This window comes from Canis aureus, chromosome 29 (genome assembly GCF_053574225.1).
Source record: "Canis aureus isolate CA01 chromosome 29, VMU_Caureus_v.1.0, whole genome shotgun sequence".
Classification (NCBI taxonomy): Eukaryota; Metazoa; Chordata; class Mammalia; order Carnivora; family Canidae; genus Canis; species Canis aureus.
The window spans coordinates 29,678,479-29,703,851 of record NC_135639.1 but is presented as its reverse complement, the minus strand read 5'-3'; the positions used below and the strand labels follow the sequence as shown (position 1 = coordinate 29,703,851).

General features: G+C 38.9%; 1 protein-coding gene and 1 long non-coding RNA gene across 9 annotated transcripts in view; one reads left to right on the top strand and one right to left on the bottom strand.

Moving 5' to 3' along the window:
* LOC144301288 (uncharacterized) overlaps nt 1-20,132 on the top strand; it is a 30,960-nt gene extending 10,828 nt beyond the window's left edge. For 3 of the 5 annotated variants that reach the window (XR_013368101.1, XR_013368104.1, XR_013368103.1), the window contains one exon: nt 16,282-16,509. This is a non-coding gene — a long non-coding RNA (uncharacterized LOC144301288). Of the gene's footprint in view, nt 1-3,919; nt 4,018-16,281; nt 16,510-20,013 lie in introns of those variants that run through there. The other 2 variants (XR_013368102.1, XR_013368105.1) reach the window with 2 other exon arrangements.
* The window catches only part of HPSE2 (heparanase 2 (inactive)), a 627,272-nt gene that overhangs the window by 51,432 nt on the left and 550,467 nt on the right, over nt 1-25,373 (bottom strand). The window contains exon 10 of one of the 4 annotated variants that reach the window (XM_077878048.1): nt 13,332-13,528. The exons of the other annotated variants lie outside the window; for them this stretch is intronic. Coding sequence (XP_077734174.1) covers nt 13,409-13,528 — 120 coding nt within the window. The 3' untranslated portion in view covers nt 13,332-13,408. Of the gene's footprint in view, nt 1-13,331; nt 13,529-25,373 lie in introns of those variants that run through there. 4 annotated transcript variants of the gene reach the window in all.

Below are 25,373 nucleotides of genomic sequence, written 5' to 3'. Positions count from 1 at the left end.
GGAAGGACGAGACTGGTAGAAAGGTTCTTCAATATTTTACCTCCATAAAAGGATTTCTGAATTTGGCAGCACAAGGGAAGTGGTGTTTGGCATCTTTCAATACCGATCATGAATAATGTTTCAACTTAAAATTTTTGATCTAACTCTTCTGTGGGTTGGATGCTTCCATGAGTGTGAGGCAAAATCACATGCAGAGTTGTCTAAGAATGCACTGCCTACAATGTAATTTCCAACATCACACAGCCCTTAATCACCTCACAGAACAGGGATATGATGATTGCCATCATAACCTCGATCCATAGCCTCAGCAGCTAGAGTTTCTGCTATCTAGCCTTCTAGTATGGTTAGATGTGGAAACAAGAATGTGTGCTGCTTCAGGACCTGGGTATAGGGCAAGCTATGGGAGAGGACTGAGTGTAGGTATATGTGCTGCCGAAGCGAGCACGAGGACTGAGTGTAGGAACGGAAATCTTAGCCCTGTGAGTACAATGATTAGAAGTAAGGTCTAGATAGAATATTTGTCTTTCTCTGTGAGTTTGTATTCACATGGGTGACAAGGAAAATTATTGAAAATTCTTACACGAAAACTACAGCTTTGGTGGGGCTGTGAAATAGTAATGTGTATTAAGTCATTTATACAAATGTCATTTCTCTCAGCATAATAACAATCACATTATTAGATATACCAGATCAGCTCTGCTGTAAATTTTATTTTGATTACAACACTAACTACAATATTAAATTAAACTCTATAGTATAAAGTCTAGCACTAGTCATGGGGCCAGTCTCATTCCAAAATCATATTTCCTTGATTCAGATTACAATGCCTGTGTTCATACAGCATGGCCATCTGCTTATGACTTCAAAAATAAATACAGAGAACATAGTTTCTAAAGGACCTGGGGGCTAAAATACAGAACATGGTCATCATTAAGTTTATAGATGACACTAATGAGAAGAAGGGCAGGCTGGGAATTCTAAACAGGAACAAATGCAGGGTAGAGGCCTAGAGAGAGTCTTAACCATAAAAGTGAATGATGGCGAAGGACTATCTTTGTGTGGTCATGTCTAGATTAGGATGGGGGCTCATTGGGGTTGGGGGAAATGAAAGTGGTATAAATTTCTGAGGCCGGGGATCCCTGGGTGGCTCAGTGGTTTAGTGCCTGCCTTTGGCTCAGGGCATGATCCTGGAGTCCCGGGATCGGGTCCCACATTGGGCTCCCTGCATGGAGCCTGCTTTTCCCTCTGCCTGTGTCTCTGCCTCTCTTTCTCTCCCTCTGTGTCTCTCATGAATAAATAAATAAATAAATAAATAAATAAATAAATAAATAAATAAATAAAAATAATAATAAAAAATACAAAAATAAAAAAAAATTTCTGGGGCCTAGCACTCAGGAAGAGGGCCCAGTGTCCAACCGTGCTAATATTAACTCAAGTACCTTGCAAAGATGTTCAGCCAGTCCACTCTTGCTGGGGGAGGGGTGGAAACATGTTTTCAGGAGAGCTCCAACCCATTCTGTGGTTTGTACAGTGTTAATGTGATGATTTAGGATAATGCTATCCTGGGGTTTGCATAAAAGGAGTGGAAGGCAAAAAAAAAAAAAATGTTCCTCTCTTATCTTTACTCCTTCCCATCCAATCCATCCACATGGCCTATCATTTCTACCTCTTACTATATTCTCTCATCAGTCCCCTTCTGCCCTCTTCATTGCCACTGCCAGTGCCCTTGTGCGAGCCTTCATAGTTTCTCACTGGGTCCATGACAGTGTCTCCCTAGGCTCTCTGCCCCAACTCTGGACTCTCTGCTATCTGTTCTCCACAGAGCAGTTCAAGTCATTTTCCCAAGACTTATGTCAGATCAGAGCAGTTCCCTTCAGTGGCTGCTCATTGCTCTTGGACTAGAACCTGAGCTCCTCATGGTGGTCCTTATGCTCTGCATGATCTGGCTCCAGCCTAGCTCTCTAGCTTCTTTATATACCTCTTCTACCTCCCTACTTCACTCAGCTTTCTTCTCCACCCTATGAATCCTCTGGACCTGCTCCCTTCTGAAAGCCCCAGCACAAGAGTGCTCCCCCGGCTCTTCTTGAGGCCACCTCATTCTCATCGTTCAGCTCCCTGCTCAACTTCCTGCTCAGGGACCTATCTGTGTCACTTCATCTCAAATAGCCACTTCCATGCATCTGCCTTCGGCTCAGGTCATGATCTTGGGGTCATAGGATTGAGCCCCACATTGGGGTCCGGGCTCAGCAGGGAGTCTGCTTCCCCCCTCCCATCCCTCCCTCATGCTCATTCTCTCTCTTTCTCTGAATCAGATGAATAAATAAAAAATCCTTTTAAAAAAAGCCTCTTCAGGCATCTGGGTTGCTCAGTTGGTTAAGCATCTGACTCTTGATTTCAGCTCAGGTCATGATCTCAGGGTCGTGGGATTAAGCCCCTCATCGGTCTCTGTCCTCAGTACAGAATTTGTTTGTCTGTCTCCCTCTGCTTCCCCCACTCTACTCCTGCTCTCTCTCTGTCTCACTCTCTTAAAATAAATTTAAAAATCTTAAAAATAATAAAGTAGCCTCTTCACCAAACCTTCACCAGATTTCTCCAAACCTTTATTGTTATTGTCACAATCTGTAGTAATTATCTTATTTTCTGGTTACTTATTTCTTATTTTTCTCTGCCCAAGATAGACTCTGAGCTTCTTGAGAACAAGAAGCCATGTCTATTTCCATCATAGCTATATTGCCAGAACCTAGCACAGTGTTAGTACAGAGCTGGCACTCTGTAAGAATGTGTGAATAACTAAACCCATCTCCTGTCACAAGGCCACTGTAGTGATCAGCATATTTTAAAACTGGACCTCTTAATCCTGTAGTCATTTCTGGGGAAGTAATCTGCGGCTCCAGAGCTGATGAATGTACCTGGACAATAAAATAAAACGTATCTTCAAGCTCCCAAGGTGCTTAGCAGAGGCCCTTCAGGGATGGGGCAGGTGTTATAGCACATGGTCAGGTGATCTTTGAACCCTCAATCACAGCAGTGGCAGCTTCAGCAAGAACACTTTTTCTTTTGTGGACTTTTCACCTACATTTCTATGCCTTGGAGAATGCCTCTAAATTTAGCATCACCTGCATTTTCATTAAGGTAGCCTTAACATCTGCCTTCCTAGATGAGGAATAATGGTGAGAGACAAGGACAAAGAAGCGACTCCTCCTCTCGACAGACTCCCAGCAGGCATCCCTCTGTGCAGCCCAGAGTCACTCATCACTCTCCTGTGTTTGTCTTCCCCCGGCCAGCTTTTAGTTTATTTGACTGGCTTTCATTCAACATACTTAAGTTTTGAAAGCTGAGCTTTAGGAGATATAATTCTAGACGCATTCTCTGAGTCATGTCATTTTACCCAAAAAAGCATATGATGCGAGGTTTAGAGGACATTTCCTAAGGCAGAGCTGCTGGAATTTTTAAAAAAAGTCAAGAAAGCAAGAGGATGGCCAGTACACTGATCAACACTCATTCCTCAGATCACATGGTGATTCCATCAGTGGAACTAAGTGTGTGCTGATCGACCCATGAAGGCCAGTGCAGGACAGATACCCAATTAGTTATAATAACCTTTGACTGGCAGGTGAAAGGAGAGAACTATGTAAATGTGGACACCCAGAAAGGCATTTTGGGACCAAATCACTGGGAATTTCCTATCTGATGTGTCCACTGGAAGTGCAGTCCCTCTGAGCCATGTGCTATGCACTCTTTAGGATTCGGGAGCCAAGTGATGGGGATACAACAGCTCTAAATGAGCTTCACAGTTATTGTGAATGAAAGAGGAAGGCCATATATTTTTAGAAGAAAAAGCCATATAAATCTGACAGTTTTACCCCCGTCATAGCAAATCCCAACTATATCCAGCCAAACCACTTTGTTTTCCTGACAGAGACTTGCACAGTGGGAAGACACGAAAAATCAGTGGTAACAACTGCTTTGGTACCCTTTGGGCTCAAGTGTAATGTCTCTGGGTCCATTCAGGATAAGGTGGGTCACCTTCCATTTTCAAACACACGCGCGCGCGCACACACACACACACACACACTTAACCAACACACATGTAGTAATAGCCTTATACATATAAGATGAATTATTCAAGTAATTTTTAAATTTTTCTCCTTAAATTGCACTATACTTTCCTGTTTTGAAATATCTAAATTATTAGTCACAACAGTACTATTATCCATTTAGTGCTTTTTTGTTGTTGTATCGAAATAGACTAACAAGGATGAAGAGTGGTTCTTAAATTTTTTTCCAGGTAAATCTGCAAATATATAGATTGGTAGTGATAACTATCAACATTTAAAAGCACATACCTTTTTACTTTAGTAATTTTATTTCTAGGTATCTTTATGCAGACTTACTACACTACACAAAGACATCCTTAAGCACCTATCTTCTCCGTTTTTGTAACCAAGAAGCTGAATGTAGCTGTAGAAAACCACACACTCAGGCAGACAGGTTTCATTTTGAATATGATCAAACATCTCACATGTGCTTTCAGTGCTACTGGTAATCTTATGACAATTTTTTAGTTTCTTCATCAAACTGGCCTTTCTACTCTCTGAAGTGACTATTTCGTACATTTCTTTTCTGCTTAAATCCTTTTCTTTGCTCATATGCCTTCCACTCAGTCATCTTGCCCTATGTCTCAAACAATACAAGGAACTGTGATCTGGGAGCTCCTTTTCTTCTGTCACCTAGTCCATGCACAGTTGCTGCTATATCCTACTCTCTTCCTATACAAGTTGGAAGTGCTGTCTCTCCCAAAGAAGGCTAGGCTTTGTCTACCACCTCAAATCCACCTTCTTTTTTTGCACTGTCAATCCTCATGCTTTTGCCTGGCTTAAAATATGCTGGCAAATTTGTATCTTCAGTACAAATATCATTGAACTCCAGACTTATTATTATTTTTTTTAATATTTTTTATTGGAGTTCAATTTGCCAACATATAGCATAACACCCAGTGCTCATCCCATCAAGTGCCCCCCTCAGTGCCCATCACCCAGTCACCCCAACCTCCTGCCCACCTCCCTTTGCACTACCCCTTGTTCGTTTCCCAGAGTTAGGTGTCTCTCATGTTTTGTCACCCTCACTGATATTTTCACTCATTTTCTCTCCTTTCCCCTTTATTCCCTTTCACTAATTTTTATATTCCCCAAATTAATGAGACCATATAATGTTTGTCCTTTTCCGATTGACTTATTTCACTCAGCATAATACCCTCCAGTTCCATCCATGTCGAAGCAAATGGTGGGTATTTGTCGTTTCTAATGGCTGAGTAATATTCCATTGTATACATAGACCACATATGATTAATCTGCATACTTGATACTCTACTTGGATGTCTCCCAAGCGTCTCAAAATTAACATGTTCAAAGGACCCATCCTTCCCCACAAATTTATTATTCCCCTAGTCTTCTTCACACAGTGAATGGTTGCACCACTCAGTAGTTGTCCAAGCCTCTATTCTTTGATTCCCACATCCATCCCTGTTATGCATGTCAATTCTACTGTTTAAAGATATGTTGAATCTGTCTATCTTGATAGCCACTAGCCTGGCCCAAACTAGCCATCGTCATCTTGCCTGTACTAATGAAAAAGCTTCCTTCCTGGCCTAAACCTAACTATTACAATCTGTTCTCCAGAGTATGTGAGTGGTTTTCTATATATGTATCTCTATATCTGTATTGGTATCTATCTATCTATCTATCTATCTATCTATCTATCTATCTATCATCTATCTATCTTTATATCCATATCTGTATCTAATCACATTAAATGAATAAAATTCTCCAGTGGCTTCCTGTAACATTTCAGACCCAAACTTCTTACCACAGCTTACAAGGTATTTTATAACTGGTCTCTCTCTACCTCTGCAATGTTATTTCATGCTGCTTTCTCTTATCTATCACCTTTTAGCCACAGCCTCTTTTCAATTCCTTAAAAGCACTAAGTTCATTTCTGTCTAGGGCTTTCCAAATGCTATTCCATATGCCTGGAATGCTTTATCACCTTTGGGTTCCATTTTAAATACCAACTTCTCAAAAAGTCCTCCAGGTAAGTGTTCCCAGTTAACTTTACATTAGCACACTTCATTTCCCTCATAGCATTTATCACAATTTGTGATTGCCTATTTACTTCCTCATTTATTCTATATATTTTGGGTACTAGATTGTAAACTCTGCAAGGCAGGGAATATTATTCAGATATGTATACCTAACCCTTCACACAATATGTCATACATAGAAAGAGATCGATAAATACTGATGAACATTTGGGTAAATGAACAAATGAATACAAGAATGTTAGGTATAGCATTGTTATAATACCAAAAAATAAAAAACAAATTTAATGTTTACTAATAAGTGAAGGGTTATATAAATGATGGCATATCCTTAGAATACTAAAAGGTAGAACTATTTTCACAGGGATAAAAAACTGTCCAAGATATATTAGGTAAAAAAAAAAAAAAAGCAAAACTGTAGAGCATAGTATTTAAAAAGTCTTATGCCACACCCAAATATATTATAGCATATGCATGGAAAGTTCCTGAACCTACAAGAAACTGTGATAGCTGGTACTTCTGTTTAGAGGGAATCCTTTCTGTCCCCATGTACAGCTTGAATTTCTTAACATAATTATGGATTACTTTTAAAATTTAAAATCTTCTTAAAATTAAAATACAAACATATATTAATTAACAAAAACGTAGCCATATATTGCATTTCTGTTCCAAGAGATACTAGGCCCTGTTTATTAGAAGCTAGGGGGTAAAGGACACATATGTAAGTAACCATTTTCATTAATTAATGGAGACCTGCTGTGCCTTTTCCCAAAAGATTAACTTGAGGTGGCTATGAAAAACTGTGTTGAATGTGACAATTAAAAAAGTAGATTTGTAACCAGACCAGGAAAGATCTTGTATGGAGAGTGAGTAGTCTGCATTTACTGGATGGGAACTGGAGGGTCTTAAAAGACTTTGTGCTTTAAAAAGTTCAGTCTGGCCAGCTAGGAAGATTAATCTTCCAGAGTAAATTTTACCTCTTTATAACATCTTATAATTTAAAAAACCACGAAACAGGTAACACTCTCATTACTCCTCTGCTAACAGTAATAAGACAGAGTTTCCTTTAGTTAGGAAGTACTCAGATTAGAATCATCCCTGGTGCTACTGGCACAGACCTCCTTGACTCACCAATTGCCAGGGCTTTGTCTGATGTAAAGAACCTGCAGACCACATTGGTGCCCGCTGGCTTCTTTTGGTTTCCTTCTGGTTGCCTCATTTGTATTTATGGACAGACATAATGGAGGGGGTGTATATGTGCAGGTGGGATAGGGTGGGGTAGATGGTCTCTCCTACTCAAAGATACTAAGCCCAGCTAGACTTACTTCAGTTCCCTCAAGTGAGGGAAAAGAGGGTTCCATCCCTCACTTGGAGGCCTTTTAAATATTTTGGTAGTTCTCAAATCTTAGAGTGCAAAAAGAATCACCTCAAGGGCTTGTTAAAACTTCAATTCCTGTGCCCCATCCCCAGAGATTCTGATTCAGTAAGACCAGGGTGGGCCTGAGCATTTATTTGCATTTCTAACAAATTCCCAGATGATGCACATCGTCTGGGGACTGGACTTTGAGGATCACCACTTTAATGGAGTAAGCCTACTCTCCTTTTCTCATGCGTGCGGATCCTTAGGCAAGTGCCATGTGGTCATTCGGGAGAGCAGCCATCCCTTTTATTGGTCACAGTCCAGAGCCTTGACTTTGCTGTTTGAACAACTTCCGGTAATTTCTGCTCTGGACGGGCAGCACACAGCCCTTTGGAATGTCTCTATTCTGTCTGGCTTTAGGGTTGCAGCCTCTCACCCTGCAGTGTGTACATGGCATTCCATACATAACCATTAGCAGGACTCTGGAGTGTTGGGTATGGGAGACGATGCATCCTGTGTTCTCACCCCCCCTCCCCACCAGCGTTGTGTTGCCTCCCATCCTCCCGGGGAAGGGGCCTTCTGCAGCCAAGTGGGGAGCGAGCCAACAGACTGTTCAGGGAGTCCATTGTCACAGGAAGGGCTCTGGATCCTGGGGAGAAGGACCTGATATATTAGCCACTCATTCCTTCTCTCTATCATGTCATTCTCCCTCTACCCAAAACATATTTTCTTCTTTCCTTTCTGCCCCAATGTTAACTCTGCTCCAACACAGAGAATGTATGCTCTGTGCCAGGCACAGTACTGTGGACTTCAGAGGCAACAAATGTAGAAAACTTGGTCCCCACCCTCGAACAGTTTAGACCCCACTGGAGGAGACAGACACCTTAGTGGTTACCACAGGAGATCAAAAGCATTTAGTGCTGGGATCCCTGGGTGGTGCAGTGGTTTGGATCCTGCCTTTGGCCCAGGGCACGATCCTGGAGACCCGGGATCGAATCCCACGTCGGGCTCCCTGCATGGAGCCTGCTTCTCCTCTTCCTATGTCTCTGCCTCTCTCTCTCTCTCTCTCTGTGTGTGACTATCATAAATAAATAAAAATTAAAAAATAAAAAGCATTTAGTGCTAAAATGCAAATTCTGGAAGTACAGAGAGCCCGGAAAAAAAGGATAATTACTTTTGACTGAAGAAATTAGACTCTGAAGAGGGGGTGTCATTCCAGCTGGCCGTAGGAGGAGAAAGAGAAGAGCAGGGAGTCTATGCTTTGGGGAACAGAATGAGTACTAGAATCTCTCCACAATAGAGTGCCCTTCTGTGCTATTGGAGTAGGGGAGGAGGAGATGCGGAAGCAGTGTATTTCTAAGCTTTTACTTAGTGCCATCAAGAACATTGGGTGTTTCTAATTGCAGCTCTGCCCACCAGGGATATTTGTCAGCTTCCTGAATTTCCAGCTGTTGCCATGATCTGTTTTACTCTGGGCCTAACAAACTTCGTGCAGATGCAGGCAAAATTACTGATTTGATTACCGATTACTAACTAATATTCGTAGTTTAAAACTTCAAAGAGGGTCCTTTGAGGGAAAGATGTCCAGTTTTTCAAATGTAAGACAATAAACTCAGTTTTCTACATCTCATTTTCAAATATGTACCAACATTTCAGAAAGTTGGCCTTTCTTTATCGATAGCCTGTGACATAGGGAACGGAGCAGTGATTTTCCCAGATACCTACTTGAAAATGCAACATAGGAAGCCTTCTACTGACTTTGAACTTCTATTCCACATCTAACTCCTAATTATGTAACCCTTAGCAAGTTACTTTATCTCTCTGTGCCTCAGTTTTCCTCATCCATAAATGGGAATCATAATATCTACACTCATAGGGTTGTTGTGGGAATGAAATGAAATAATACCTGTAAGCTCCCAATAACTACTAGCTGTTTTTTTTTTCTATTGACATTTAAGCTAAGCAAATGTATTTTTAGGTGAATAGGCCCAAAATTTCCACATATTTCCACTTTTTTCATAGCTTTAATTCAGAACTCTGTCTGGGTTTCATAAGGGCCATGTGCAGTATTTGCTCCATCAACATGGAAGACCCCTAATTAAATCCTATGGCTGAGCAGTTCTTCAGATATTTGAGAGCTTGCTGGAAGAAAATTCTCTTCTTTCCTGTATGTTGGGAGTCTCTAGTACATCTTCTATACTCCTTGAAATTGTTTATGAGGTACAAAGTCATAAAGAATAGAGAAGGCACATCAGATCCTAGGGGACAGTTAATAACACAAATGACCAACATGGAAATCTTGAACCACTTCTTCTAAAGCATGAGTAATGGTTACATTCATGGACTCTTAGGTCACATGAGTCTGGATGCTGCCTCTGCTTTGTGATCCTAAGCATGTACCTTAACCACTCTTTGCTTCTCCTTACTTACATGAAAAAATGGAAGCGATAAAAGTATGTACCTCAAGAGGCTGTTGAGACAATCAAGTAATAGAATTTGGTAAAGCATTGTTAGTACAGTGCCTGGCACTTAACAAGCACTCAGTAATATTAGGTCTTGTAGCATAATGGAAAGAAAATCAGATTGGAAGTTGAAGTAATAGCTTTCTAGTAATAGATTTCTTCTTTTTAGAATAAAGGATCAGGAGAAAATGATCTGAAAAGATTCTTCTCAAGTCTAGTCAGCTGATTCTAGCCTCATCTTACCTTTCAGAGTGTGGAACAATAACCTTCTCACTCTTTAGGATTTAGAGAACAAACTACAGACCCTGAAAAAGCTTCTCTTTGTCTCTTTTGACCATTATTGTTGCTGGCATTATTGATTCTCAGGGATGTGTGCTGATCTAGCTCTTTCTCTTCCAGGGGTCTGCATTCATTTCCATCTCTGCAGATACTCCCTTGGTACCATCATTCTCTCTGAGGACCTGGGACCACGTATGCCCCTTCTTTGGGACCTCAAGATTCTGTTTTAGGAATTAGGAGGATCTCTTAAGTCCCTTCTAATTTCAATATTCTGTGAGTCTGTAGATCTCAACCGGTACGCTTTTCCTGTGGGTGTTTGGCTGAGACTGTAACAAAGCTGGATGTATTCAAGGTCAGTGTGGGCAATAAAGATTGCAACCAATGGGCTAGACTACAAATGAAGCAGCTGTGATGTCTAGTACTTCTTAGTATCACAGTAATTAGAGGCTTAAACAAACTAAAGCAGAATTTTATAAAAGAAGGTAGGTTTGGGGAGGTATTTAGAGGATTCACAATTGGGCATTTTAAAGATATAATAATGCCTTAATACAAAATTTCCTGGCTTTCTTTCGAGTCACTGGAACAGTGTTTATGTTTCGTAATGTTAATCACATGCAATTCTTCTAAATCTGGGATCTAATGGATGCAAAAATTGGTCCAAATGTCAATTTTAAACATATGTTTTTTATAGTGAAGAGACCTGTATGGTTCCAAACACCAGTTAACTCTTTGATGAAATTAGGGTCTGATTTTTTTCAGAGATGGTTCTGACTGGTATTCAAGATGGGGAGAAATCCTTAGACATTCTAGCAATGGGGTCAGCAGAGGAATTGGAAAGGCACTTTCCTGAAGCAAAGTATGAAGGCCTGGGATAGCTCAGTGAATACTGCTCACTCCAAGGAATGGAGGGAGTTAGGAAGCTGTCCGGCAGACTTTGGTAGGCTCTGGAAATTTCAAAATTGGACAGAACAATGAAAGCCAATAGAACTCTTTTGTGGGGACTTTAAATGCAGATGGAGAACATACTGATTTTGTTGGTCATTAATAGTCATCCTGAATTTCAAAATGACCATTTTCATTTTTTTCTAATGATGTGAAACAGTTTCACTTGGTCCTCAGAGAGCAATTAACTAGACTCTGTTGGTGTCCAACAACTGTGGTTGTTGTTTTGTCTGAAGAAAAGGAGGCTGGGTGATGACTTAGCTTTTCAGGACAAGAAGAAATTCATAGTTTAAAAAAATAACAGAAATACGAGTTAGATATGAGCCTTTAAATGCCAGGACATCACAATTGGAAGAACTGGCCAAAACCATGATACTGAGGGGCATGAGTGGCATCTGCTCTGAAGACCTGACAAGTACCACCTGTTTTGTCCTACTGAGAAATTGAGGACAATTTGATTCTTAAAGCTGGACACCAACTCAGTCACTTGGTGCTTCAAATAACACTGCCATGACTCATAACCATTTGGATATTTAAATTGGAATTGCCTTTTAAGCCAGTAAAAGTCATGGAAGAAATCCACTCCATAGTCACAATCTGGGATATTTTTCACCCCAAGTGAAATTTCTCAGTTAAATTATCCACTCTGTTCAGTCTTCCTGACTCCAAATAACATTTAGCTACTTCAAAAAATGCAACCCACCACTACAGGATAAAGATTAACCATAGATAAGACACTAAAGAATGTGCCATAAATGCAGGATGCAATTCCTAAAGAGATGTTTCACAGATATCTTCAGCAAAGGCAATATCAGTAAAAAGAACTGTAGAGCTTTCTGAAGTGACTGTTTTTGAAGAGAAGTCCTTTCATTTGGATAAATTAGTTCTGGTGTGCTTGAGAAAAAGTTAGCGTGTTACCCCCTAAGCTTACTTCATATGTAGGGCACTTCATTTTCCCTGCTCTCTACCACCTCATTAGATGTTAGGAGTACAAGTGTAGTGGTTTATTGAAAGGGCTCAATTTGGTGGGGGTACCCACAGAAAACAACTTCATGCTACTTTTTAAAATTATGCCATTCAAACTCAATTTTCTATTTCTGAATGTCATCTCAAAGCTTATTTCTTAGATTTTGAATATTAATCAATAATTTCATTTTTGGGTATTAAAAAGTCCAGCCCAATCTTGTATCAAAAACTTTAGTTTTTTTAAATCCAGTTTGATTCATTTCTTGACCAGTTTCAGCTTGGAATAAATCAGAAAACTGCAGGGGATGGAGGGGATACATACTTTTGTTTGTTTGCTGTTTTTTTTTTTTAATTTAATCCTATTCTTTACCAATTCCTAAAGGACTAGATGGGAAGAAAAAAGGTAAGACAGGGGCAAAAATGCCTTATTGACTGATGGTACTGCAATGTGGCTTTGGTGTACCCTCTAAGGGAGATGCCCAAATCATGGACCCTTCTCTTGTGGGACATTTTTGTGGCTTCTTCTAATACTTTCCTGCTAGGACCCTCCATGAATACTATTACCTTATGCAGACAACAGGCTTTATAGTTGACTACTTAGAACTCCTCTGAGCTTCTACCCTGATGATATATCTCTCACAGCTTCTTTCTTCTTGGATGAGATTCTTTTAAGACAACTGAAGCTTGGTTATTTTCTGTGGTATCTACTCTAGGCCAGCTCTCTCACTTCATTGAATTGTTAAGGACAGCTCCAGCCAGCCTTTTCATTAGACCTTTCCAGGTGAGGACCAGGCTCTGGACTCTGTGTCTGCCAAACTACAGGGAACACACATCAAGTCCTCCTAAGAACTCTCCTTATACCCTTCTAGAACACTTCTAATGCTGAGGCTTGGGGTAGAGAGAACCTTTCCTGTTCCCCTATTTCTAGGCTGATAAATCTCTCTTCAGATACAGACATAATCTTCTCTCTCATTAGCCTTCTAGCCTCTCTTACATGTAGACAGGAAATGGGCAATAGATACCATCTGGTCTGGGACCACCCTGTAGGAGATCCTGCATGAATGGTCTAACTCTAGCCTCTCTTTGTGATGTAGGGCACTTTACACCCATTGACCTTAGCTTTGACTCCTGAGTTAAAATGGGCAACAGAAAAGTTCCATTTGTTACAAAACCAAAGGCTCAATGAGAATCAAAGCCACAGAAAAGCTGAATGGATAGTCTCAGTTTATTATTAGAAAAGTCATTTCAGGGGCGTGTGGGTGGTGCAGTCAATTAAGCATCTGCCTTCCGCTGAGATCATGATCATAGGGTCCTGGGATTGAGCCCCATGTCAGGCTCCCTGCGTAGTGGGAGTCTGCTTCTCTCTCTTTCCCTCTGCCCCTCCTCTGCTTGTGTTCTCTCTTGCTCACTTTCTCTCTTTCTCTGTCAAATAAATAAATAAAATGTTAAAAAAAGAAAAAACCATTTCAGACATGACTATTTCTTTAGCTATATTTTGGGTGAGTAGAGAACCCAAAGAAAACTGCTGAAGAAGGTCTTGTAGAGGCCATTGAGGTAATGCTGGAAAGACAGTGTTTCTGATGTGAACAGCAAATATTGCTGTCCTTCCTACTAAACTATTCAGAATTACGTGGAGACAGAATTGGTTATCAGAGAGGAGGAAGAAAGGAGCAAGTCAGGGTTAGTGGAAAAGCATTAAGAAGTAAGGTCAATGGCATAAGAGGCCAGAGTCAGGTTTGCTAAGCCAGGGTCAAGAAAAAGAGAGTCAGGTAACGCAAGATAAGAATTATTCTGAATCAATAGATTAGTGCTGGTGAATTAGCTCATTATAGGAAAGGAGAACATCTAAGGCTTTAAGTGCCTGAAAACATATTTGGTCTCTCATGTGGATGTGTGTGTGCACGCGCGCGCACACACACACACACACTCCAACTGCTCCTTGGGTGCTTACTCTGTGCTAGGTACTGTGGCAGGCACTGGGATTGCAGCAAAGAACACAATAGAGTTTACTCAGAGATGAAAAAAGAAACAAACCACATTTAAGGAACTAAAAGAAATTCAATTTGGCGGGAGACAGGGTTGGAGATGTGGGTATAGAGACCAAATCATGTGGGACTCTGTGCATCATTTTAATACATTTGAATTTATTCCAGAGGCAATGGGTTAGAGGTGTTTTTTGTTTGTTTTATAGCAGGTATTAGTAGGCATTGTGTTTTAGAAAATCACTTTGGCTGCAATATAGAAAATACACTGAAGAGAAGCACAGAAGAGCCAAGACAGGCTAAGGAGATTTAGGGAATGAGGTGAAGGGATAAGTTAAGGTTTCTAGCTTGGGTGGATGGTAGTGCCATTCATTTAAATATGGCATAAAAGGACTTCCACATTTATGGCACAGGAGTAAGAGGGTAGGGGAAGGGAGGTGTCCAGTTTACATTTAGACATGCCTGTGAAGCATCCAATGAGATATATCTAGTAGCAAGCTCAAAGTCAGGATGGAGGAATTGGCTACACATGTGCATTTTTTGAATGACTGATGAATAGAAGGTAATTGGAGCTGTGCAAGTGGATGAGCTTACATATTTAGAATATATTTAGAATAAGAAAAGAAGTAAGACTATGAAAGAACCCTAGAGAATATTGATATTTAGGGGATGGGTAGAGGAAGAAAAGCTTGCAAAGAGAAATGAAGTCTACCAGGAAGGGTAGGTGGGAAGCCAGGAAGAATACTGTTTCAAACTCAAGCATTTATCAACTTTCTCCTCCACTGGGCTTTCTTCATCTTTCTATGGGTCCTGACAGTTGTGAACTTTTCTGAAACCTGGTTTACCTAATATTACCAGTAGGTTTTGAAATGTATTTATTACTGTTTTACATTAATTTCTTGGGGCAGCTGAGAACAAACAGGCAGATTATTAATTCTCTGGGCCTCTGTAATGTCCCCCAGTATATCTCATTAAGAAGGCTCAGGTCAATGGTTCTGAACTTTGGCTGAACACTGGAATCATCTGGGGAGCTTTAAAATATACTGATAAATGGGTCCTACCCTCCAAAACTCTGATTTAATTGGTCTAGAATGTTGTCTGGGAATTGGAATTTTTAAAAGCTCCCCAGGTGATCTTAAATATGTAGCCAAGATTGAGAACAATTGACCTTAATTAAGATGGCTTCTGATCTTGCATTAGTGTTTCCTAATAAACAGCATATATTTATCTCTAGAGAACTGGTTGGTTTAGCTTAATGGAAGAAGTGAAAAACTCGAGCAGGCTCTTGAGGAATGTAAGTGAATGGAGTGAGCATGCCTATTTATGGGGATAGTGAAGACACTGGTGGGGTCATAGCAGATGATTTCTTATGTATTGCCAAATACTGTACTTTGGAATATCTTGTCTAAATTGTCCACAGTTGGCCAGTGACATAGACTGAGTCTGTGGTAGCAGTACCAAGTAGAGAGCCAGGATACCATTCTGCAGCATTACTGACTCATTACATGGAGAAAAAAAAATAGGTGATAGCTTAATATTAGGTTCAAGAAAGTGGTAGAGAGGTTGAAATCTATTTCTGGTCCTCTCTTGTCAAACCATTTCACCAACAAATCAACTCCATAATACTTAACAGTCTGGTAAGTGAAGGCATGATGCCTACCCTTCCTTAAAAGGCATGTTAAGAAAGCTGTTTGTATGATCCTTTTTTTTTTCACTCTTCTTTCTTTTTTTTCTTTCTTTCTTCCAAAAATATTTTACTCATATTATTAGAAGAGTGTAGGTGCCATTCCACTTCAGCAACTTTTCCAGCCACCTCTTTCTTGTCACATCTGTATCTCTTTTCTTTGTTCTCTGCCCCCACACCTTCCATCTTCACTCTTTGTCTCCACATCCTTCTCTTTCCTCTTCAGTCTCCCACTCATCTGTCTCCTTCAGTTTCCTGGCACTACCACAAACTTGGAGTAAACAACAGCCACAACTAAGTTCCCTTTAAGATATTCTTGATGAAGGAGTAAAAGAGAAAGTATTTATTAACTCTTGACCCTTGAATACATATCTTTTTAATATTCCATGTGACAAAATGAGAAGCATGCATAAAGCACACTTCTTGTGCATACTGAAGTACAATGATTATCTCAAGAGAAGCACTTATGTGTTTGAGTTATGAGCTAAACTAACTGCTTTTTTCCTTAGAACATAACTGTTGCTTGAGTGAGTAACAAACCATGATTATTTGGACCTGGATACTGCCACAGACATTTTCTCCAAAACGAAGTGAGTCTGCCACTTCAAGGAAACTGACAGTATTTGTTGGCAATAATAAAAATTTAAACTTTCAAGTGAAAAATTAGAATTTTGGAAAACTTGGATATACCCCTGTGAGCCTGACAGCTTCCCAATAATAAATGACTTTTCTCATGAGATTGCTAATGATATCAGTAAGGTTATTTTTAAACATTGTATAATGAAATTCTATAACTTTGGGAGATTCACATAGCTCAGTGAAACAGTATTTTCCAGATGACCAGTGAATGATGTTACAAAATCATGATGAGTAAAAGATTATAATGCAGATCCTAGATTTTCATGCAACACAATATGAAAAGTTCACTGGTAGAGTTTTGGATTCCACATTGCAATTAACCTTTGAAAAATCACTACTACTGAGTTTTGGTGTAGTATCAAAAGCAATATCTGAATAATCTGAAAAGGCTATTAAATACCCTTCTCTTTTCCCCAACTGCATGTCTGTATATGTACAGATTTTTTTTCATATAGTTTAATCAAAACAACATATTGCAACAATCGAATGCAAGAAGTAGATGAAAATTTTGCTGTCTTCTGTGAAACCAGACAAAGAAATTTGCAAAAATATAAAAATCAATGCTATTCTTCTCACTAACTACTTTTTTGTTTTGGATAATATAACTATTTTCCTAAGACGTATGAAACTTATTTGTGTTAACATTTAATGAGATTTGTTGTTATTTTTGAATGAATACATAAATATTTAATTTGTTTAGCTTTAATTTCTTTTTTTAATTTATTTTTTATTGGTGTTCAATTTACCAACATACAGAATAACCCCCAGTGCCCGTCATCCATTCACTCCCACCCCCCACTCTCCTCCCCATCCACCACCCCTAGTTCGTTTCCCAGAGTTAGCAGTCTTTACGTTCTGTCTCCCTTTCTGATATTTCCCACACATTTCTTCACCCTTCCCTTATATTCCCTTTCACTATTATTTATATTCCCCAAATGAATGAGAACATATAATGTTTGTCCTTCTCCGACTCACTTACTTCACTCAGCATAATACCCTCCAGTTCCATCCACGTTGAAGCAAATGGTGGGTATTTGTCGTTTCTAATGGCTGAGTAATATTCCATTGTATACATAAACCACATCTTCTTTATCCATTCATCTTTCGATGGACACCGAGGCTCCTTCCACAGTTTGGCTATTGTGGACATTGCTGCTAGAAACATCGGGGTGCAGGTGTCCCGGGGTTTCATTGCATCTGAATCTTTGGGGTAAATCCCCAACAGTGCAATTGCTGGGTCGTAGGGCAGGTCTATTTTTAACTCTTTGAGGAACCTCCACACAGTTTTCCAGAGTGGCTGCACCAGTTCACATTCCCACCAACAGTGTAAGAGGATTCCCTTTTCTCTGCATCCTCTCCAACATTTGTTGTTTCCTGCCTTGTTAATTTTCCCCATTCTCACTGGTGTGAGGTGGTATCTCATTGTGGTTTTGATTTGTATTTTCCTGATGGCAAGTGATGCAGAGCATTTTCTCATGTGCGTGTTGGCCATGTCTGTCTTCGTCTGTGAGATTTCTCTTCATGTCTTTTGCCCATTTCATGATTGGATTGTTTGTTTCTTTGGTGTTGAGTTTAATAAGTTCTTTATAGATCTTGGAAACTAGCCCTTTATCTGATAGGTCATTTGCAAATATCTTCTCCCATTCTGTAGGTTGTCTTTTAGCTTTGTTGACTGTATCCTTTGCTATGCAAAAGCTTCTTATCTTGATGAAGTCCCAATAGTTCATTTTTGCTTTTGTTTCTTTTGCCTTCATGGATGTATCTTGCAAGAAGTTACTGTGGCCGAGTTAAAAAAGAAGAGTGTTGCCTGTGTTCTTCTCTAGGTTTTTGATGGAATCTTGTCTCACATTTAGATCTTTCATCCATTTTGAGTTTATCTTTGTGTATGGTGAAAGAGAGTGGTACTGGCCAATAGGATCCAACAGTACATTAAGAAAATCATTCGCCATGACCAAGTAGGATTTATCCCTGGGACACAAGGCTGGTTCAACACCCGTAAAAACAATCAATGTGATTCATCATATCAGCAAGAGAAAAACCAAGAACCATATGATCCTCTCATTAGATGCAGAGAAAGCATTTGACAAAAATACAGCATCCATTTCTGATCAAAACTCCTCAGAGTGTAGGGATAGAAGGAACATTCCTCAACATCTACGAAAAGCCCACAGCAAATATCATTCTCAATGGGGAAGCACTGGGAGCCTTTCCCCTAAGATCAGGAACAAGACAGGGATGTCCACTCTCACCACTGCTATTCAACATAGTACTGGAAGTCCTAGCCTCAGCAATCAGACAACAAAAAGACATTAAAGGCATTCAAATTGGCAAAGAAGAAGTCAAACTCTCCCTCTTCGCCAATGACATGATACTCTACATAGAAAACCCAAAAGCCTCCACCCCAAGATTGCTAGAATTCATACAGCAATTTGGTAGCGTGGCAGGATACAAAATCAATGCCCAGAAATCAGTGGCATTTCTATACACTAACAATGAGACTGAAGAAAGAGAAATTAAGGAGTCAATCCCATTTACAATTGCACCCAAAAGCATAAGATACCTAGGAATAAACCTAACCAAAGAGGTAAAGGATCTATACCCAAAAAACTATAGAACACTTCTGAAAGAAATTGAGGAAGACACAAAGAGATGAAAAAATATTCCATGCTCATGGATTGGCAGAATTAATATTGTGAAAATGTCAATGTTACTCAGGGCAATATACACGTTTAATGCAATCCCTATCAAAACACCATGGACTTTCTTCAGAGAGTTAGAACAAATTATTTTAAGATTTGTGTGGAATCAGAAAAGACCCCAAATAGCCGGGGAATTTTAAAAAAGAAAACCATATCTGGGGCATCACAATGCCAGATTTCAGGTTGTACTACAAAGCTGTGGTCATCAAGAAAGTGTGGTACTGGCACAAAAACAGACACATAGATCAATGGAACAGAATAGAGAACCCAGAAGTGGACCCTGAACTTTATGGTCAACTAATATTCGATAAAGGAGGAAAGACTATCCATTGGAAGAAAGACAGTCTCTTCAATAAATGGTGCTGGGAAAATTGGACATCCACATGCAGAAGAATGAAACTAGCTTTAATTTCTTTAAGGTAAATATTGATATATATATCTCACACATACTTGTGTTCTTCAATAATTTCTAAGAGTATAGGGATGCCTGGGTGGCTCAGTGGTTGAGCATCTGCCTTTGGCTCAGGGTGTGATCCTGGGTCCAGGATCGAGTCCCACGTCGGGCTCCCTGCATGGAGCCTGCTTCTCCCTCTGCCTATGTCCTTGCCTCTCTCTCTCTCTCTCTGTGTGTCTCTCATGAATAAGGAAACAAAATCTTCAAAAAATTTTTTTTCTAAGAGTGTAAAGAGAACCTGAGACCACAAAGTTTGAGAGCTGCTGGTCTAATATGACAAGCTATTGGAGGACAGGGAATGTGTCTCTTTTACTTCATATCACACACAGCCCTTTTGGCCTCATACAGTTTTATGTATGAGCTTTATTATGGAGTGGGGGAAAAAACCACTGACAAGCCAATCAGGCAACTTATTTATTCTTTGATTCAACAAATGTTTACTGCTCTAGGCACTAAGAAAACAGATGAATACCCCTTTCCTGTGAAGCTTTCATTCCGGTGGTTCTGGATTATGGTCCTAACTCTATCCCTAACTCATTGTGTAATTTGGGTAAGTAATTTTATCTTTTGGGGGCTTAGTTTTCCTAAATACGAAATGATAAATTTGGGAAGAGTGATGTCTAAGGGCCCCTCCCCAAATCTGTAACTTTGGGTTTCCTCATTGTCACCTGGCTAACTCTTCATCCGATAGGTCTCATTTAAATGCCACTTCTTCAAGGAGGTTCTCCCTTGCCCTCAGATTGGCACCCCTTATAATACCTGGTTGTACTCTACTTTCCCTTTTATGGATCACTCATCAGCCTGGTATTTGCTTGTTCAATATCTGTCTTACCTATAGGAGTGTGAGCTCCCTGAAGGCAAGAACGGTGTCTGCCTTTTTACCATATACGTGGAACACAGCAGGTGCCCAACAGATTTTTGCAGAGATGCCACTCTATTTAAAATTTTTACCTTTCTCTCTGATATTTCCTATTTTATTTGCTTTTCAGAAAATCTTTGGCATTATCTCTATGCAATGTATTATGTATCTTAGTTATTATGTTTATTATCTATGCTTAAGGTGGGAGTCTATAATAATGAAAATTTCATGAGGGCTAGAATAGTCTCTTTTGTTTGCTGCCTCCAGTAACTAAAAGAGTACATGGAACATAGGAAGAAGTCAATTTTTTGTTGAGTAATGAAAACACGTGTTCATTGAAGAAGCCATCAATGGTAGGGCACATAAATTAAACCATTTTTTTAGTAGTGGGGTTGGATGTGGATTTATGCATACATGTTTTTTTCCTAGTTTCTCTTGTGCCTAAAAATATACATTTGTGTGAATTTTGAATAAGGTCATGAGCAAGGTCTGTGATATGTAAAGTGGTGTGACATAAACGGGCCCATATGGTAAAGGACTTGCGACCTTGACCATTACTGGATCATGAAGGTGTAGTGGGCCAAATGCAATTATGGTTGGCTTGACCATTCTCTAAAATCACTTACAAGTGTGTTTTAAACACATTTTTGAGGAAATCAAGAGCATATGAAGATAGCAAAAGAAGCATTTAAAAAATAGACTATATGAATAAAAAAGAGTCCAAGGGGTCTTAGAGCAATAAACCAAAGATATAAAACATAAACTCCTTCAAAAGCACATAAATAACTTAAATAGATAATGTTTTCTCTCTGAAAATACAGTTTGCAAGATAGAGGGTAAGTTAAACAGCAAGAAAATTAAGTAAACAAAAGCAACTAAACCATAGCACATTAAGACTTATAATCCAGTTAGGAAACAGCAAGTTTGAAATGCACAGCCATTTCAAATGCATACACTATGATATAATTGGATTTTAGATGTAAAAAGGAAATATCAGGATAATTAAATTTAAGGTTGTATAGACTTGAAGACTGTGATATAAACTGTATCAAATTATAAAGGAGAAGCAAGAACAATGTGAAGGGGAAGAATAGCTATTCTCTTAGAAATAATTCTTATTTAGGATTTGGATGACTCAATAGAACAGTTTTCACTAATCACAGTCATATAATTTTTTAAAAAGGGTTTTCATGTAATGATTTGGTATGGAATAAATGTTTTTTAGAGTCATTGTAGTTGGAAAAATTAGTTTTTTACTTTTCAATTATAATTAAAAGGGCTTGAACATTAGGGTAACTTTATAGTGCTACATCAGGGTTTAATTATTAAAATTTAATTTTTCAGAGTTGAACTCTACTACCCTTAAATGTGCTGCATATGTCAAATTTCAAACCACACAGAAGCATTATATTTATTGAGACACTGCCATTGTCTCTGCAAATCACTTAAATAAAAACTAAAGTAAGGATATTGAAAATGACTTGTCCATGTCCAGGGATTAATTTAAATTCAGAATTACAAAAAAAAATTAATTCAGGATTACTGAACTAGACACAATTCCCAAAAAGTTAGGCAAGAGGTCTTTCTCCCCTACAATAATTCAATGTAAAGACATATTATGCATTGAGGAGAATTCAGGCACTGGAAAAATAGATATGGACAGTACAAAGTCCTTGCCTTCCAAAGCTGATGGTCTTACAGGGGGACAAAAAAATGCCCACAAATAACTATAATATAATGAAAGTTATAGATTTCATAAGAAGACAAGCATTAAAGTCACAGAGAAAAAGTATATATTATTCAGATCTAATAGCTCTTATAAAACTTAGATTGTAATCATGATTCTCTGACTTAGTGAATGAATGTCAACAAAAAATCATAATGTTGACAATGGGTGGACAAATTCCCTTACCCAATATCTTCCTATATAATTTCAGAGATTCACAGATGTATGCTTATAATTTTTAATAAGAGCTCCTTCGAATGGTGCCATATGCATACCACTGTAGGAATCCCATTCAGCACACTGAGAAGCTGAAACATTAGGTCCATCCCTACACCTTTAATTCTACAATCAAGTACTTCAGCATCTGGATACACCTTGGAAAGGTCAAGAAAAAAAAGCACAGTAATCTTACCATAATATTCATATTTCTCTCACTGTGGCAGGTAAGAAGGATATGGATCTTTTGATTCATCCTTATTAATTCTCATTAATTCATTCTTATTAATTCAAATCCATTGAATTTCTTACAGTAGATTCTCAAATCATCCCTGTTCCCATAGAGACCCCCAACCTTCCCTTTTTTTGCCCACTTACAGCAGAAAACCTCAAGTTCTATTTTACTACAAAGTTTTAAGCCATCTAATTCTAAAGTTCCATTTTAGCACTCTCAATATCTTTATTATTTTACAGTATACTGGTTTAGAGTGGGGATTCTGGAATCAATAATTTAATTCTTGGGATTAAATCTTGCTTATACCACTTACTGGCATTGAGACCTCAAATGAGTTGTTTAAAGCTCTGAGCCTCACTTTTTAAAAATCTTATAAAATGAGAAGAACAAGAGCTTTATCTTACAGAATTTTTGATAAGATAAATTACTTATAAACTACTTAGAATAGTTCCTGATACCTTGCAAAAGTCCAAAATAATGATATTGTTATTGTTATTATTATTATTATTATTATTATTATTATTATTATCCCATCAATGCAGAGAATGAAGTGCCCTACTTGTTAAGACCCCCCTTTCTTTGGCCTCCTTCAAAAGTTGATTCTCTAATTACCTGCCTCTTACATCTTGACTTTGCATTGAATCCACTCCCTCACTACTTCAAAATTCCATTTTAAAAACCTATTTCCTCATTCCTGCTACAGGACTATAGCTCTCCTCACAGCATAGATAAACTTCTTGAAAACAATATTTGCAACTCCTGCCTTCTTTTAAAGTCACCTACCCACTAGTTTCTATCCGATCAATCAGATGCTAGTGCTTTTTCCCATCTCCAGTGAGCTTCTCCTTACCTTACATAAGTCATTCTTCACATCTGCATTTAACTGTAGTAGTTTAACATTGACCAACAACTTTTTCCTTTTTGAAACTCTCTTCTTCGCCTTCTGTGACCCTCCATAGTTTGGACTCTTCCTATGTCATACTGAGCCTTTTCTTCTATCTCTCTTAGACATGGATTTTTCTCCAGTTGTCCTTAGCTTGTTTGTACCAGATCTCTTCCTCAGAATATCATCCACTCCCACAGTTGAGCTCTGCACCTCACTACCTAATCAATATCCCTATCCTGATATCGGCCCAAATTTGCACACTAGTGTTTCCAACTGAGTAGAGGATATTTATGCCTACATTTCTTGCAGCACTTAAAAACACAACTTGCCCAACTTTAAATATTTTCCTTCCAAAGGAAATTTTCTTATTTGATTCCCTTACCCCTATTGCTGATTTGTATGGACTGAATGTTTGTGTCTCCCTCAAATTCATATGTTGAGCCTAAACCCTAGTGTGATAGTATCTAGAGGTGGGACTCTTGGGAGGCTGTTGGGTTTAGATGGGGTCATGAGGGTGGGGCCCCATGATGGGATAAGTGTCCTTATAAGTAGAAGAAGAGATATCAGAGCTCATTCTATCTCCACCATGTGAAAACACAGTGAGAAGGTGGCCATCTACAAGCCGGGAAGAGGGCTCTCAACCAAGAACTGAAGCTACTGGCACTTGGACTTCTCAGCCTCCAGAACTGTGAGAAATAAATCTGTTGTTTAAGCCAGTGGTATTTAGTCTGTGATATTTTGTTATAGCAGCCTGAGTTAAGACAGTGATTCTTCCTGTCATTTCCTTTTAAAACCTTCTCTCTTAGCCTCTATCCCCACTCAGTTGACAAGTACTATAGATTCAAGTCCTGTGATTTGCAATTTCTCTTATGCCCATCTTTTCTAGTTCTGTCACTTATGAGCTCTGTGATTTGGGCAAGTCACTTAATCTCTATGTACAATGGGAATAATAATAATACTTATTCATAGAGTTTTTATGACACTTAATACAAAACAGAATACTGGCTGGCACATGATGGGTACTACATAAGTGTAAAATAAATGAGTGAAATAAAGTTAGACATAAAGGTCTGCATTTAAGGGGAGAGATTCTGGCAGGAGCTGAAGATTTATGAGTTACCGTAGAGGCAGTGATTGAAGTCATGTGAATGATTAAAGGAAGTATGTAGTATATAAAAAGCAGGAGGACCCCTGTGTGGTGGGCTTTTCCTCTTATTTCCACCTGTCAAAATTCTTCAGTTACCATATTTCATTAATTTTAAGATGGCTTTTTTCACTTTTTTAACATCTCTGGGAAAAGGATGCCTCTTATAATCAATGACATATCATAGTTTACTCTGAGTTCTTTTTTCCTTAGTGATGCATAATATAATAGTGTGTCATTCAACTGACAGTATCTTAGATTTAATGAGACATGACAAGTGTGAACCACTTCTTTGAACCACCGAGACACCTCAGATGAGCTTTCCTTATAACATGGATTTCAGTCTGCCTATAAAGAGATGTCTATCAACTACTAGACTGCAACTACTAGACTATCAACTACTAGACTTTCTTGACCCAGGGGTCAAGAAAGGCCCTGATTCTCCCTTTTGTTTCTCTAAGGATATAGTAAATGGTTCTGCCTGCAGAAGGACATCAATAAAAATTGCTTGAATTAAACTGGATTCCAAAGGAAGATATCAATTATTTTTAGAATTTCTGATATTTTGCAACTAGCCTCATCATTGTTCCTAATCCACAGTTAATTTGACATGCTTAAACGCATACTTGTTTTCAGATTGTTATCATCACATCTGATTCAAAACAGTTGATTATACGAACTATTTCAAGAAAACATACTCTAGGCATTCTGAGAGAGAATATTGAAAAGACAGTACCAGAAAT